Source organism: Lepidochelys kempii, chromosome 6, assembly GCF_965140285.1.
Source record: "Lepidochelys kempii isolate rLepKem1 chromosome 6, rLepKem1.hap1, whole genome shotgun sequence".
Lineage (NCBI taxonomy): Eukaryota > Metazoa > Chordata > Testudines > Cheloniidae > Lepidochelys > Lepidochelys kempii.
Genome location: NC_136385.1, coordinates 53077777 through 53094788, shown reverse-complemented (window position 1 = coordinate 53094788; position 17012 = coordinate 53077777). Strand labels below are relative to the sequence as shown.

At 44.1% G+C, this 17012-nt stretch overlaps 1 protein-coding gene across 3 annotated transcripts in view; it reads left to right on the top strand.

Annotated features, from left to right (window-relative positions):
• PAMR1 (peptidase domain containing associated with muscle regeneration 1) overlaps positions 1-17012 on the top strand; it is a 68608-nt gene that overhangs the window by 30175 nt on the left and 21421 nt on the right. For all 3 annotated transcript variants that reach the window (XM_073350663.2, XM_073350664.2, XM_073350662.2), the window contains exon 6: positions 4373-4480. In XM_073350663.2, coding sequence (XP_073206764.1) covers positions 4373-4480 — 108 coding nt within the window. The remainder of the gene's footprint in view (positions 1-4372; positions 4481-17012) is intronic.

The window sequence follows — 17012 nt, the reverse complement described above, 5'->3', positions numbered from 1 at the left end:
CCTTCTGCCTGCCTGCAAAGGGACACTGGGAATGCTGGTAGCTCCTGTTTTGCCTTCTGATCTGAAGTGGGCTACATGTCTTGTGCCTTCTTTGTAAGTGGCAAGTCTATAAAACCTGTCCATAGAGTTCTTAGCAGAGGAGGCTGACCAGTGTGTGCTGGTTTGCCATAGGAAAATCCTACAGGATCTATAACAGCTAACATTAGGATTTCCCAATCCCTCCCTGAAGTAAGACATACGAGACCCCGGACACACATCAGTGTCCCAGATTTAATGGGGTCACATGAGCCGTCAATCTAGTTCAAGAAGTTCAGTTAGTTCATGTAATCTTTGCAGCTAAACCACACCTGAGGGCCAAACCTATTGGGGTTCAGCCGTTACTAATAACTAAGGGTGCAGCTAACAATCTGAAACGTGCATACACGCAGTAGCTAATCTGCTGCCCCATTTCTGCATTTACTGAACCCACTTGTCTACTTGCTGTTCCCTGTAATACAATCACAATCACAGCAGGAACAGTTGGACAATGAGAGCTAGCACTGTGCTAATGAAAGGGCTGATGGAAAACAAAAGTTGCCTCCATCCAAAGAAACCTGGTGTGGGGGATGTTGCATAAGACTGCCTACACTCCTAGGCCTAACGTTTTTGCTATGGAGTAGGATGAATTGATTCCGTTTTCTCTACTCAGCATGCACCTCTTAGTGTGCTAGCACTGGTCTGCACTTTATTTCCACCCCATTTTTAATAGTATTTATTTGAGACTGGGTGGCTGCAAGCCTGGTAATCCATGCAGCGCATGAGGCAAAGGGGTGAGAATTTGTCGGGAGGCCTCATTGTGCACCTTATTAGGAATCTGTCCTGGCCTGATGAGTAGCTGAATTGAAAAGCTTTTGAAGCTCTCACTGTGTCTCTTTATGTGAAGTGTTAACCCAGCCAGCAACTCTGTTCATGGGGAAGAATACAATGTATGTGGCCGGGGGTGGAGGGAAGCTGAGGGACTGAAAGCTCTGGCAGCATACAGCAAGCTTCAGCATTCAGTCTTCTGAAACCCTTCTCAATGCAAAGCCTCAGGGAGTAGCTGACATCCATGTAATAGGCTGAACAGGGCTCACTAGGTCAATCACCTGCCTGATTGTTGAGAACAGGATCAGGTAAACACACTCCAAGACTGAGCAATGGCCCAAAGGGATGCTATGGTATTCGTTGCAGCTTAGCACTGGAAGGAAGAAGATAGGAAAAGTGGCTCATGCAGTGAGAGCAGAGTTTTTTCATTTACACATGTCCACCCTTGTGGGGCACTTTGAAATGGGGGTCACCTTTGTTCTGAGGACCCTATGTGGGATAGATTTTGCAGAAGTTGGCTCAATGACACAATGACACTGATCAAACATGGGGAAGTATCGAGACCAAATGGTCAGAAGAATTTAGGTAAATGCAAAATAATCTGCAAAAGGTATGTCCCTAGAGGAAAGACCAGTGGACAGCTAGTTAATAAAAGCAGCAGCTTAATCCGCTGAACGACCTGTACTGGAACCACCCGAGTGCAGCAACAGACACTGTGTCAAGGATAAAGGGTAATCCAATCTTTGGTGACAGTGGCCAGAAATGACTAAGCTACCTCAGACGTGAAAGACGGGGGAAGAGAAGAAGATTGAAATAAAGTGAGCAGGATAATTCCCCTTGCTCCTGTGTGTGGTTGTCCTTCTTTAATAATCCCCTTGTGGAAGGTGAGGGGATTCCCATCTGATTTGCTGGCAACAATTACTCATGAAACATTATTAATTTCAATACAAAATCCCATAGGTAGGGAGAGGTGCTAACTTCTCTTTATATTTATAATAGAGGCAAGCTGGGTGGGCTTGGTAGAATGTGTGTCCATGGAAATAGAAAGGTTCTGGGAATATTCTAGTTATGTGAGTTGGATGGATATGTTCTGTTGAAACAAAATGTAGCTGGAAAGCGGAAGACTCCCCCCACCCCCTCCCCCCAAAACCAACTATTGTGAAAAAATGTTTTCCAACTCTCTCTCTTAACTAGTTATAGATACTTCTATGATACCCATCACATTGGGAAGTTGGGCCAAATCCTAGTCCACCAGAGGAAAAACTCCCCAAAAGTGCAAAAATTGTGAGCAAAAATTGAATGTCTAAGTCACTGTGTGGCTGTTCTGGTGCATTCTGTGTTTTAGGTTTTTAAAGGGCATAGTGTACTACGACAGATTAGAAATAATGCTGGGTCTCGCTTAATGAGAATCACGACAGTCACCAGTAGCCAGTGGAGTCAGTGGATACTGACCCCTGTCACGGGACATGGGGAGGAAGCTTTTGTAACCTGGTTCCATGTCATATGACCAAAGCCAGGCAATAAAGATTCATTTTTATCAGCTCTTCTGTGTGTCACACCTATCATAATAACCAGCACCCATCCTCATTCATTTGACACAACTGGCTCCACAGAATAAACTGGCAGACAAATAGTGGCTTGTGCTATCAAGACAGAAGCGATAAATAAACATACCATTGTTTCGACTGCATTGACTTCAACTGACAGGAAGATATGGCCTGTTGGTTGCAAAATATCAGTGCTTCCCTGGCTCTTCAGCCTCTTCTTGCTCTCTTTTTTTAAATGTCATTTTAGAACAGCAGGAAACAACAAAATGATCATTTGTAAAAGCTTTTCAGGAATTTGTTCTCTTCCTCAGTCACCCTTTGAATAACCCCCCCATCCTCATATCCAAGCCTTTAAGGAGATTGTGCAAGGTTTCAGCAGTGGCTTTCACTGCCCAACCTAAATACGAATAGCTTTACGTCTCCACATGAAATCTGTGTCAGAAATCTGGTTTTGACGTTATGAGTGGAGTTCCGTTTCTCTTTCACCAGCTGGGTCAAAGAGACTTGAAAAGCCTGTTTCAATAAAAAATTTTGCAAAAGAATTAGCTGATTTGTCGTGTGCCATTCTGGGTTTCATCAAAGAGAGAGTTTGAATATTTTAGTGCCACCTCTGAAACTGATCGTCCTAGCTGAGATTGTGGTCTAAGGGGGCAGCTAGAGCATTACCGACCCTGCTTTGCTCCATCAGTGTTGTTTAGTGGTGGAGTTCATTCCTCCCTTATGTTAAAGTGTAATCGGTGTATTGTTGATAGACAACTGTGATCTATAAGTGAATTAGAATTTACTCTTTTTATACTTTTGTAGCAATGATGGACTAGAAGTTCAACAAATAAAGTTATGAAGAACCTTTAGAAAGTCCTCTAAAAGTGGCAAGAGCATTTTTATGGAAAATTGGGGTGAACTCTTCAATTTGGATCCAGATATAAACTTTACAGCTCTGGCGTACCTTGTTATGATGGATCTGAACCAGAACATCAGATCCAGAACTTCGCAGACTTTGGAGATGTTCCTATTTGAATCTGGATCTAAATTTTATGATTTGATCACTAGTTTCTACCTGGTAAGATCTGAGTTCAGGTTGATTTTTTTCTGAAATGGTTGAGAACCTCACTACCGCTTGAAGTGTAGCTGGTGTTACATCCCATTAAGAGCTAGTGATTTTCCTCTGCTATAATAGAGGAAATACAGAACCCTGAGGGCCTAAATCCAGATCTCTGCAGATAAGTGGAGGAGGAACTGACTTTATGCAGTTTGTTTTAAAATGTATTTATTTGTAGTTTTAAGGGTACATTTTTAAAAAGGGAGAGCAGGCATGGTGCCCAAAAGTGTGTGTAGCACAGTGGCTTTTGCCCATGTTAGTAAGCCTGGTGCATGTGCAAATAATTAGCTATGCACGTAGATACCCATTTATGCTTAAAATATCTGATCTATTTGTACCACTTCTCTAATTGCAGCTGGGTAGTTGTGCCAAGAGGCATCCCAACCTACTGATTCCCAACCTGCTTCCTTTGCCAGTTCAAGGTCATCATAATCCTGATTTAAAAGATCATCATAGGGGTCAAGAGGACACAGGAACATCAATCATTGCATTTGCATCCATGACCCAAGAAGATAGCTATGTTCCTTTAGGGAAATACTGATCACAAAGCCCAGAATGAAGTATGTAAAAGATAGAAATAATGTGACCCCTCAGGTGAACCCACTGTAACTCGAAAGAAGTGATAGAAAGATGGGGGCCATAATGGAAGAAAAAGGAAAAACAACCACCAGTAAAAAGTTGCACATCCCGAGATCTTCCTTCTAGCAAGGAAGGAAGAAGATTGGAGGGCTCCTTGAATCCATTGAGTACTTGACCCTACATATCTAATTAACCTGGGAGGCCTTTAGAAACTACTGTGATGAGTTCTATAGAAAACAGTAGCTAGCTGGTTAGATAAAAACCTTATGAAAGACTGTGAATATTCTTGCCTCTTCTTTTGCAGCTTGTTCTTCATCTCCATGTTATCATGATGGAACATGTATTCTTGATAAAGTTGGTGCCTACAGATGTGCTTGTCTGGCAGGCTATACTGGGAATCACTGTGAAAGCGGTGAGTACAGGCATTGTGTTTGCATGTGATCAAATGCTGCCATGAACTCAGCCAATTGGTAACTGTTTATATATTTTTTATGTGTATGTTGATTATAGTAATGGAGGATGTAATGAGCTCCCCAGAGCTCCGTTAAAGGCATAGCACCTGCTTTCTATTAGGATTGCCATTGAAGACTGCAAGGGTTTTATGTTCATCATAAAGAGAGTATATGGAAAGTATTTTGTGTTGGAAAAAACAGTACACAGGAAGACTTATAAAGGAGCATGCTTACTATGAGAGATGTGTAACCAAGCAGCCATTTTGAATCTTCCGGGCAGGGTTCCTCTCGTCTACCACCACCTATTTCAGTAGTGCCCCAGGTTTGATGCTATTGCTTTAACAAATGGCAACCTTTTGGGCAGAGATATTCTGCCTGCCCTTAAGGCAACAATAATGTCGAACAATAGCAGTCATCACTGACACAAGCATTAGGTTCAGGGCAGATCAAACAAATGGTAGTTTCTAATCCAGTACAGGTGGATGGTCCCAGTTCTAGCTCTTTATTCATATGGGGGAGCTTTTGTTTCTACCATACCAAGCACGTGGTAAAATAACTGGATTCAGGTGAGATCAAGTCAAATATCCATTCTTGCTGTTTTTATCCTTGATGCCTGAGTAAATTATTCTGCCTAATGAAGAATTTAAGGCTGAGGAGGAATAAGAACTGTGCAATGTATACTAAGATAATGGCTGTGTCAACTGCATCAGCAATATCTCAAGTCATTGGGCCAGGTGGAATTCCAGGTATTTGATTCATGATTGAAATGTGGGGGTATCTGGCTTATGATTGAAACAGCTTACAATGGTAGTGCTTTGAATGAAAGCCCACTATGCCGTGTTTGCCCATCAAGATTTTCATTTTATGTCTGTGTAAGCCATTATAAACCCGTCCTTACATGATTTCACATCTTTGCTCATGATGTAGATTTCATAAAATTCCTCAGGGCCAAGTTCATCCCCTGGTATAGCAACTTGAGTGGAGTTGCATCACTGCAATGGCATTAGCCCCTTATGTCCCTGGCTGTAAGTGGAGGTGAAGTACAGTAAGATTTTTACAGTTCCATAACTATTTCATTCATATGACTAGCTTCATCTCATCAAACACCAGAGTCAGAGGCAAGAAAGTGAAACTGACTAAACATAAACGTGTAAGTGGGGGAATAGTCCCACGCTTGTGGGGAAACTTTCCTGGCTTCTGCACTACCCCAGTGAAGTAGGCTAGCGAAAGGATCTGAGTTCTCGCTCCTACTTCCTTTACCCTCCCTGCCCTTGAGGACTCCCCTTCCACTCTTCTGTCTGGCACAGTCCTCCTAACCCCAACAAGGCTGGGCCCAGGATTCCTGGGGGGCACGACCCCTAACCCTGCTGTGGTCACCTAGGACAGGGGCTAGGGTGTCCCCACTCCAGGGTACTCTCTCTGCACTGGGCAATTCTCTGACCCACTGACCATTACATACAAGTTAAAGCAAATGCAAGTTATTTAATCAACAATTAATTTTAAAAAGAATAAGGAAAAATAGGAAAGGTTAAAGGAAACACATCACCCCGCTCTGTGGCAGGGAACATCACAAACAGTTTCTCTGGAATTCAGGGCAGTTCACAGTCTGTTCCTTGTAAGTCCCAGGCCTTCTTCTCAGGCCCTGGCTGTGCTGTAGGAATGCTGTGGGTTGGACACTTGCTCTGGTGGTGGCCATAAGCTCTCAGGCTCTAAGTGGTAGGACCCTTCTTCTCAGTATTGCCCCCGCCCTGTCACGGTTATGATCGAAGCCTGGCCTGCAGAGCCCCTTAGCTGAGGCATCTCCCTGTGCTGGGTCTGCTGCCCAGCGTCTCCCTCGGTCTCCCCAGCTGCTCACCGCACCCAGCTCCAGCTCCAGCCCCAGCTGCACCACTCTGTCTCTGCATGGCTGTTACTGCTGCTGCTCTGCCTCCAGCTCCCTGGGCTGCTTCTTTGGCCCCTCTGGCTCTGGTTGCTGCAGCTCTGCTCCCAGGACAGATCTGCTCTGCAGGCTGCTTCTGTGACTCTGCTCCCAGCACTGACCTGCTTCCTGGGCTGTTTTTCTGGCCCCTCTGGCTCTGGTTGCTGCAGCTCTCCTCCCAGGGCAAGTCTGCTCTCTCTGGGCTGTGCCTCTAGCTTTGGGGCTGCAGCTCTGCTCCCAGGACAGGGTCTACTCTCTCTGGGCTGCTATTCTGGTCCCTCTGGATGTGGCACAGCTCTGCTCCCCAGCTCAGCTTGGGCCCCTGCTATCTCCTTAGCTTGGCTCCACTCTGTCTGACCCAGGCAATTCCAGCTCACATGGAGGACAGGACCTCCCTGGTCTCCTGACTCCCTGATTAGCCTACCCGCCCTGTCATTCAGGCTGATCTGGAGCATTGGCCTCTCCCCATTGTTCCTGGGGACTGTCAGTCTCAGGGTCCTGATTTCCCATAGACCCTTCCCCTTTTAGTACTGGGACCTAGCCAACCAAAACACCCCCATTGACTGTTAGTAAGGGGGCAATAGTCCCCCTGCACATGGTATAAACTTGTCTAGTTCCACAGGGCAATCCACAGAGCAAACAGAATAAATGGTGAAAAACAGAGATTCAAACATCTATTTTGGTTTTAGCAGTCCAAGTGATGCTTAGTAATAGAGTTCAGGGAAGAAGTAATTTAAAATACTTTTATAAAATGATTTTTATCTTGAAATTAATCCTTTAATTTAATTCACGAAGGAACAGTGTCATTTGATGAAATACTGGGGATTTTATGATGTCTGATGCAGCATGTGGTCCTTTTGCTTCTGTGGAGGAACATTTTTACAGCACACACCTCACACCCTTTCTGTCATATACAGAAGGCTTGATATTTTTTCCCATGCATGAATTCCAAACATCTGAATGGGAAAGCATCATGACAAAGTCTCTGTTCAAACTGGCTTCTGAGGAACATTTTTAAAGATCTTTCCTTTACAGTTGCCAAAATGTATCCTGAACATTTGCCAAGAAAGTACACGGGGGAAAAAGCAGAAAATCAAGTTTGATTATATTTTTCAGAGCAAAGGGACAAACTGGAAAAATATCCATGGCAGTAATACTTTAAAAATAGGAGTCAAGTAGTTTCCTAACAGAGTTGTAGTTCCAAGAATTATATGGAGGCCGAATCATGCAAAGTAGCTTTTCACCAACCAGATCTTGCAGATATGGAGCTGAGGGGAAGTGTGGGCCAGTTTTAGTTCTACATAGGATATTTAAAGTGAAGTCACCTTTGCAGCATTGAATAAGCAGTTCTGGAAACCTTGGGTCTGAGTCCCCTTCCAGTTCTACTGGAGTGAATGGTCAGTAATCCCACTGAAGTCAATGGATTTACCTTGGTGTAAAATGGGTGTGTGTGTGGGGGGAGATTAGTGCCTTTGAATATTAAATTGATATAACAAAATTTGCAACAGAAGGCAGCTAGAGCACTGAAAAGATTTTAATGGGGAACAGTCAGAGAAACTAGACCTGCATTCTCTCAAGGAATAGAGATGGAGGGAGCATCTCAGTGAGGCACAGCAAAAGCCATTTAAATGGGAGTGAGACACTCAGCAGAAGTTAGAATTGGAAAAGGTGTATGGTACTGGGTCATCTAGACTCTCGCCATGCCAATGCAGAATTATTCCCTGTCAAGTCTAGTTTTAAATGCACTAATCTATAGGATCGTTCCAGACAATAAGGAGAGCTGCTTGAATGGGACAAACTTCACTGCACCATTTTTTCCCTCTAAGCTAAATTCTGTCACCGTGATGGAATGGCCACTGTGTTCAAGCTGCTTCACTGGGACAATATTCAGCCTAATTATTCTGTCACTTACAATTTGAGATATTAATAAAGTGATTAAAGGCCACAGCTCATGCTCTCTTCTATCTCATACAGTGGCAGCCAGGAAATTGTCTTATCATTTACAATTAGAGGTGTTAATATGGTGGTTTAAAGTCTTCAGCCGAGGGAACTGAATTGAGGACACATGTTAAAACATCTGGTAATGATTCAGTCAAGCAGGTTTAAATGGACAAGGTGGGTGAGGTATTATCTTTTATTGGACCAGCTTCTGTTAGTGAGAGAGATCAGCTTTCGAGCTGACACAGAGCTCTGCTTCAGTTCTATCGAGTATCCTGGAACCAACATGACTACAATAACAGTGCATACAAAATGCATGAGACAACCACTAATTGAGACAACTCTGATGATCCTATTAAATGGTATCTATCACATGACCTTAAATAACAAAATGCCAATCAGCGGAGGAGTTTGAGTGAGGGCTTCATTACTTTCCCCCCATAAATACAATAAACACCACTCCCAAACATTTAAGAACATGTTATGATAATCAAGTAAATAGAGAAACCTAACATTACATTAACAATACTTTTTGTCTCATTCTGTTTTCACACTGAGTTTATTGCGACTCCACTGACCTCAACAGAGTTAGCTGTGATTTACACTGGTATAGGTGAGATCAGAATCAAGCTTTGTGTGTGTGTGTGTGTCTCTCTCAGTAATCATGTGGTCATAGACATTAGAGACAGCAAAGATCTGATAATCTTGTTCATTTCTCTTGTCAATGCTGCGTTGTTCCCTGCCATAGCCAGAGACAGAACAGTAATAAATCCTTAAGAGATATAAATTGGAGCAATGGTAATAAACTGGGTAGAGATCTGATCCTGTTGCTTCATGAACAGAACTGCCACTCAGGCTCATCATGTTGTTGATGTTTTACAAAATGCTGGCTTGTTCTGCAATTGCAAAAAAAATTGGTGGAGTCTTTTCTAACATCACAAAGTTGAGTTTGTCCTCTGAGGACAAACTGTAGAAAGATGGCAGCGCTACTTGAGAGCAACGAGTGAGGTGCTCCCTCCCCCACTCCTTCCATCCCGGGACTGAGAGTTCTGACTCAGTAGCCCTCCCAGGGCCTGCTGGCCCGACAAGCAAGGGACTTTGTCCTCTTTCTTCTCTGAAATTTCCTGTTACCTTTGTTTAAAACAAAACCAAACAAACTTGAGTTCTTGAGCAAATGCAGGGATCTGAGACTGAATGGGGAATTCATTGCTCAGATCCGATTTCCATTTTTCTTCTGTTTCTCAGTCCTGTTTGCCAGGAGCAAGAGATTTGTTTTACATCCCAATGAAGGGCACAGCCAACAGACTCAGCTGTAGCACGCTGTTCCCTCACTACAGCCTCTGGTACTACCAGAGCTGTCCTTAGCAGTTTTCCTGTGAAAAATTGACCCCCATCCACTGTAATCATACAAATTAATACACACAGGACTGGCTTGAGAATTTGGAGAGGGTCCGTAAAGAAAATCATTGTGATTCCCTCATACTTAACTGACTTGTGTATAAAAAGGGGAGTAAATTTTGTCCTTCCTACCCCAGCCTCCTGCTGTCGGTGAAGTGGAGCCCAGCTGTCTGTGCTGGGTTTTGTGCGGAGGTTATACGAGTCGGCATTTAATCCTGTGGTTCAAGGGACAAATCTCCAGATAAGGCTAGGATTGAGGGCTTTTTACTGATAGAATATAGGTGTCCACATTTGCAAACTGGACTCCTTATGTGATCAACGCAAATCATCGTTGCAACTCAGTACCTCCAAAGGGAGCCACAGCTGTTTTCTCAATTAGCAGGTGCATTATCCTACTGTATGCGCATCATAAGGCCAAGTACATGCCTCATGGTTGTACTTTGGTAGTTCAATGGTAATAAAATGCCTCTGATTCGTGGGAAGCCACTCTAAACCCTGAGGCTCAGCTCTGTGACAGCCAAGGGCAGCACGCAGCAGTGCCACGCTCTTCAGTCACAATTACCTCCCTGCTCCCCGCACCCATTTCTCCAAGTAGGAAATAATTTACTGCAGCTTTTTAATGTGGGTCCAGCTTGCTTCTTCCCTTGAATCAGCTGAACATCGCTCATCGGTGCACTGGGGAGGTGAAACCAAGACTCCACCCTTTGCCCATCCTCTGTCCTTGCTCACCTGTTTTGGGACTCACAAGAATACAAGCCCTGCTCCCTCCCACACAGATAGACTTGGAGGTGTAATAAAGTGAGTGCTAATGGGCTTGTCTTCATTGCAGAGTTAACTTGAGTCCCATCCACACACAAAAACACTTCACTTGAATGTGACCATGCTTTTAAATAGTTTGGCTGGCCTGTCTGGAGGTATAGGCTAAAACTTGAATTAGCACAACTCACGTGCTTTTCATATGCCCTCTCTGTATGTGGACACAGATACAGGACCGACTTTCCGTTGTGTCGGTGGGTGCTCTATCCCTGGCTGTGCCTCAGGTCCCATTCCACCCCTTCTCTCAAGGCTACACCCCCGCCCCACCCCATATCTTCCCACTCCCGCTCCACCCCACCTTGCCTCTTCATGCCCCCTTCTGCCCCCTCCCCTAAGCACGCCGCATCCTTGCTCCTCCCCCCACAGCCTCCTGCACGCCATGAAAGTGCAGGGGGAAGCACGGGGAGGGGAAAGCGCTTATTGGTGGGGCCTGCTGGCAGGCAGGAGGCACTGGGGGGAGGGAGAGGTGCTGATAGGGGGACTGCCGGTGGGTGCTCAGCACCCACCATTTTTTCCTGGTGCGTGCTCCAGCCCCGGAGCACCCACGGAGTCGACACCTATGGCCGCAGGCTAGGTCCACGGGAGTGCCAGTAGTCCTCCAGTTCCTTCCTATGTGTCAAGAAAGGACAGACAAGTTTGCCCACAGTTCACAGAGGGGGGGAAACAATTCATAGAGCATCTTAGTTTACTGCATCACAAGAACCATGGGATGTGCTCCAAAAAATCTTAGTGCCACACACAAGTGAATGCAGGGACAGTGTGGACACAGCGGCTCAAGTGTTATTGCACACTGTGGGGTCTCCCCCATGAGCTAGGCTAACTTGAGAAGGGTAACTCAACTTGGGTTATTTACTTTTAATTGTAGTGAAGACCTATCCAATGTGACTACACAAGCAGGACTTACTGCTCTATACGTCTCTTCATAGCTACTTAGGAACGGGTCTCAATGCAATTCTATGGTAATACCATAGATCTTAGTGATATGGCTACTATTTTTCAACATTTTGGGAGAAGGCCAGTTATGATGGAATAAGGCCCCTCTCCATCATCTTTCTCTTGATCCTATTGTACTTATCAAAACTCTTATTAGTTTTTATGCCCCTTGCCAGGTATAACTCATTTTGTGTGCCTTAACTTTTCTGATTTCGTCCCCCCATGCTTGTATATCTACCATAAAGGACACTGTTTACTTCACTATGCTACTGTTGAGGAGATAGATATGTTTAAGAGGTTGCTTAGAGTTTCAGAGTTGCTTAGACTGCAGAAAACATGCACTTGGAATTACTATCATGGATACCCTGTTTTCCTTGATAGTAATGGATGTAAGGAGAGAAATTTGGTTTTGGGATTGGAGAAACAGCATGGTACAGGTTTCAGAGTAACAGCCGTTTTAGTCTGTATTCGCAAAAAGAAAAGGAGTACTTGTGGCACCTTAGAAACTAACCAATTTATTTGAGCATAAGCTTTCGTGAGCTACATCCGATGAAGTGAGCTGTAACTCACGCAAGCTTATGCTCAAATAAATTGGTTAGCATGGTACAGAGGACAGAATTACAGTATGAGTCCCAGATCTGCCACTGACTCACTGTGTGGCCTGGGACAAGTCATGCAATAGTTTTTCCATCTGTGAGAAGAAGTTGATAACCGTTGGCTGCCTGGTGGCAGTGTTGGGAGGAGTCATCAGTGTATATGCTTGCAGTGCTTTGAAATGATAATGGGCTAAGTATTGTTACTGGGAAACAGGTGATGTTTTGAGCAAGCCTGAAGGAAGCTGCACCATTTTTTAATTTCAGAGTGATAGCCATTTTAGTCTGTATCAGCAAAAACAACGAGGAGTCCTTGTGGCTCCTTAGAGACTAACTAATTTATTTGGGTTTAAGCTTTTGTGGGCTAGAACGCACTTCATCAGATGCATGCAGTGGAAAATACAGGAGCAGGTATAAATACATGAAAATATGTGAATTGCCTTACCAAGTAACCTCACACTTGATAAGACAATTCACATCTTTTCATGTACTTATACCTGCTTCTGTATTTTTCACTCCATGCATCTGATGAAGTGCGTTCTAGCCCACGAAAGCTTATGCCCCAATAAATTTGTTAGTCTCTAAGGTGCCACAAGGACTCCTCGTCATTTTTTAATTGTTTCTCCTGGTCCTGTCACAGATTGTTTTTCAGTTCCCATTTGACACCCAGTTTTGCTCTCAGCGGGATTAGACAACATGGAGGTAAAAATGCCTGAGCCCCATCTATAGCGTAGACTCTAGCACTGCTACCACTGGGGACGATTAGAGCTCTCAGTTCTCCTAGTTTTCGCTTCATTGGGAAAAGGTGTATTTTAAAACTGATTTTAAGGTACCTTGTGGTGAAACAGTAGCGGGAGCTTGGGGTTTACTTCAACCTGCTAACGCATGTTAAAACCACAACTTTCTTTTCTTCACTAGAATTTTACCTTGTGCTAGTTATCATGCGTTCACTAAAGCATACACCTTTGTCCTAGTGAAGACAAGGCCTTTCTGTGAGAGCAGTTAAATCTCTGGCCCAGATTCTGTCCTGCATTTTATAGGAGGCACAGCTCAGGGGGGTGGGTAAAAATAGTTTTCACCAACTTTTCACTTTCTGAAGCCTGGGCTAAAACAGTCCCTGTTATAAAGCTAATTTATGGCAACTTTTCACAGAGGCCTTCAGCCCAGAATAGTTGAACCACAGAACACTCTAGCCACACATACACTCCCATCTCCAACACACCTGGGCCTACTGCTATCATGTCCCTATGCTGGTGGCTGTGAGGAGGTGTCAAGGTTCCCTCCCCACTCTGAACTCTAGGGTACAGATGTGGAGACCTGCATGAAAGACCCCCTAAGCTTATTCTTACCAGCTTAGGTTAAAAATTTCCCCAAGGTACAAACTTTGCCTTGTCCTTGAACAGTATGCTGCCACCACCAAGCGTTTTAAACAAAGAACGGGGAAAGAGTCCACGTGGAGACGTCTTCCCCCAAAATATCCCCTCCAAGCCCTACACCCCCTTTCCTGGGGAAGGCTTGATAAGAATCCTCACCAATTTATACAGGTGAACACAGACCCAAACCCTTGGATCTTAAGAACAATGAAAAAATCAATCAGGTTCTTAAAAGAAGAATTTTAATTAAAGAAAAGGTAAAAGAATCATCTCTGTAAACTCAGGATGATAAATACCTTACAGGGTAATCAGATTCAAAGCACAGAGAATCCCTCTAGGAAAAACCTTAAGTTACAAAAAGACACAAAACCAGGAATATACATTCCATCCAGCACAGCTTATTTTACCAGCCACTAAACAAAAGGAAATCTAATGCATTTCTAGCTAGATTACTTACTAACTTAACAGAAGTTGTAAGGCTGCATTCCTGATCTGTTCCTGGCAAAAGCAACACAGAGACAGACAAACCCTCTGTTCCTCCCCCTCCAGATTTGAAAGTATCTTGTCCCCTCATTGGTCATTTTGGGTCAGGTGCCAGCGAGGTTATCTTAGCTTCTTAACCCTTTACAGGTGAAAGGGTTTTGCCTCTGGCTGGGAGGGATTTTATAGCACTGTATATAGAAAGGTGGTTACCCTTCCCTTTATATTTATGACAGGAGGATTGGCATAAAGTCATTACAATAGATCTATAATCAGGGGAATATCTAATTATGGTGTCCTGGTTGCTTTATGCCACAGGAAGAGTGCAAAGGAGCCAGAATGTAGCCAAGAATTGGGGACTCTACAGCCATTTACTCCCTGCTCTCTCTGGAGACTGCCAGTGTGGCTGCTAATTAATACAATTCCTAGCTCTTCAGGTACAAATGCACAAACTGAAGTCTGTGGTAGTCTGAGAGTCACATTGAACACTTCCCTGGCATGCCCAAGTACTAAGAGTTTCCCTCTGCCTTTCTTCAACGGTTCTTCTCAGAGATTTTGCTACTGTGGGATTCAACCATCTATGAAGCTGACTGCCCTATGTGCTCCTCGCTGTTACACACTGTGGGCCCAATTCTTCACTGCCTTGCACCTTATGGAACCACTTACCTCTGTGCTAAGTGGATATAAAACACTACCAAATCAGAATGGTAGCACTGTACACCCACTTTGCAGAGGTGTGAATGATGACATAAGCTACAAGGCAGTGGGGAATCACACTCACTTCTTGTTCTCTTTCTGGCTGCCCCCATGCTCCTCCTTGTTTTGTTCACATGCTCAGCAACTGTTTTTTTTTTTTAGCCAATCAAAGTATCTTGCTTAGCTAGCACTCTTCAGCAGGATGTTGTCTCAGCATTTTATTTCACTCAGTTCTTTTCCTCCCAATACCTTCACACCATCACTTGGTAGTTTTGAGCTCATTTTCTTCAACAGGCAAACAGCACAGAACATCATAAATCTCTTGTTTCTCTTATGCATTCAAGGGCTGAACAGGCCTTTCTGTAGCCCAACCTAATGCAGGTGTAGATCATTAAGATGTGTTTTTCTATTTGATCATTATTTTTGTTACATTTAAGACACATATACAAATATTTTCTTAAAGCACTTGGTTTTTCCTTGCAGGTCACCCATACAAGTGCTGACCAGTCCTGTCCCTTCTTAATTTGAGATCTGACAAGTGGAATGGCTTTGGGCAAATTTCATAAATGGATGTAGTGATGACAATATAATCTTTTATACTACCTTTTATACTACTGTGGTTTTCCTTTTCATCTGCATGAAGGTTGTATTCTCTGCCGTATGAGAATATAACATTTACAAAGGGACATATTTTGGAATTTGTTCTATGTATTAATTCTCAATGTGCATAGAGAAGGTGAATGGTGGGGATCATTAGGATTTCAGTTAGCTCAGCATCCTATGAACTAAAAGGTCCAATTGTGTAATTAAATAGGCCATCCAAATACCGGAAAGGTTGCAACCAGAGACACAGTTTTCTAAGGACTAAGAACAATGCTGATAAAGATCAAGTGGCTAATTGTAAGCAGCAGCCTCCAAATTGCCTCCAGATGAATAAATCACAATGGGTGACCCAAGCCTATTTTCACATGGATACTCTCTCATTCACAGAAGCAGGGAGATGAAAAACATCAGGGATGTGCTCCAATTGGCTGGAAGGGAATGAAAAGATTTTGGTTTCAGTAGGGATTACATCATCGATTTGTCTAATTATTCCTAGCTGGTGGAACTGTTGCAGGAAAAAAAATTACTTGTGAAGAGGCACAGAGAGCAGGATTGGAAATCCACTGGGTAGAGTACCTGGATTGATGATCAACTGTTATGATTTCCTTTGTGCTTCATATTAGGAACGATAATTCATGACATTTATACAGAGCTTTTTAGCTTCAAAGACATGCTATAGATGCATAAACTGAGACTGAAAGGGTTAAGCAGCCAATCTAGTTCCCTTTACCTCTCCCGGCCACTTCTGTAGATAATGAGAGTACTGATCACACAGGGTAGAGTTGGATACTGGGAGGTTGCCAGGGGGTGTGCACTCAATGGATGCTGAACAGTCTCTCTCTATTGGGCCTTTGTCTGCACTGAGCTGCTGGGTCTGAGACAGAAGGGAAATGAGGGTAGAGATAGTTGATCCATAACCATTATTGGATGGCATTTCTCCAACACAACCAAAAGCAGAAGCTACAGAAACCTGGTGACCACATGATCATCTGCAGAGGTTCTTTGCAGTCTTGTAGGAAGGGAGTCTTCTGGGGAGTTCCCCTGTGCTTGGCCTTGGAGTGGAGGACAGGATTTGCCACTTAGGGTATGTCTACTCTGCACCTGGGAGCATGCTTCCCAGTGTGGGTGGACAAACACATGCTAGCTAAAGGACCCCCTGGGTATGTACTAATGTTGCTAGCCCAAGCCATCATCCGTTCAGCCCCCAGCTACACTGTTATTTTTCATATGCTATCTCAAGCAGAGCTACCACCTATCTGTCTACTCACTTTGGGAAGCACATTTCCAGCTTTAGTGTAGACATACCCTGAATTATTTGGCCGAGGCCTCTGAAAGTGACTGTGCTGGATCTGAGGTTAGAATTCAGGAATCACCAGCTTCTCTCACCATGAGTGTAGATACAATAGATTCCGCTTGATAGCAACCTGGATATTGACAACTTCTGGCTAATAGCAGCATTTAGCTGGGAATCAGTCCTGTCCCATTGACTTTAATGTTAGTGGGATTTCGATATTGGCAACAGCATGCCACTTATTAACAACATTTTTGGAAGACGCCCCAGCTGCAGGCAGGTTTGCGGGGCTGCAACTAGGGAAGGAAGCAGTGAGATGTACTGAGCCCCAATGCTTGTAGAGCACAGGGAGAGGTACAGTGCAGCCCCAGTGCCCCCGCTCCCCAGTGTCTGGGCTGCAGCACCTCTTCCCACTGCTGCCTTGCCCAGAGGCTGGTTTGCAAGACCGCAGCC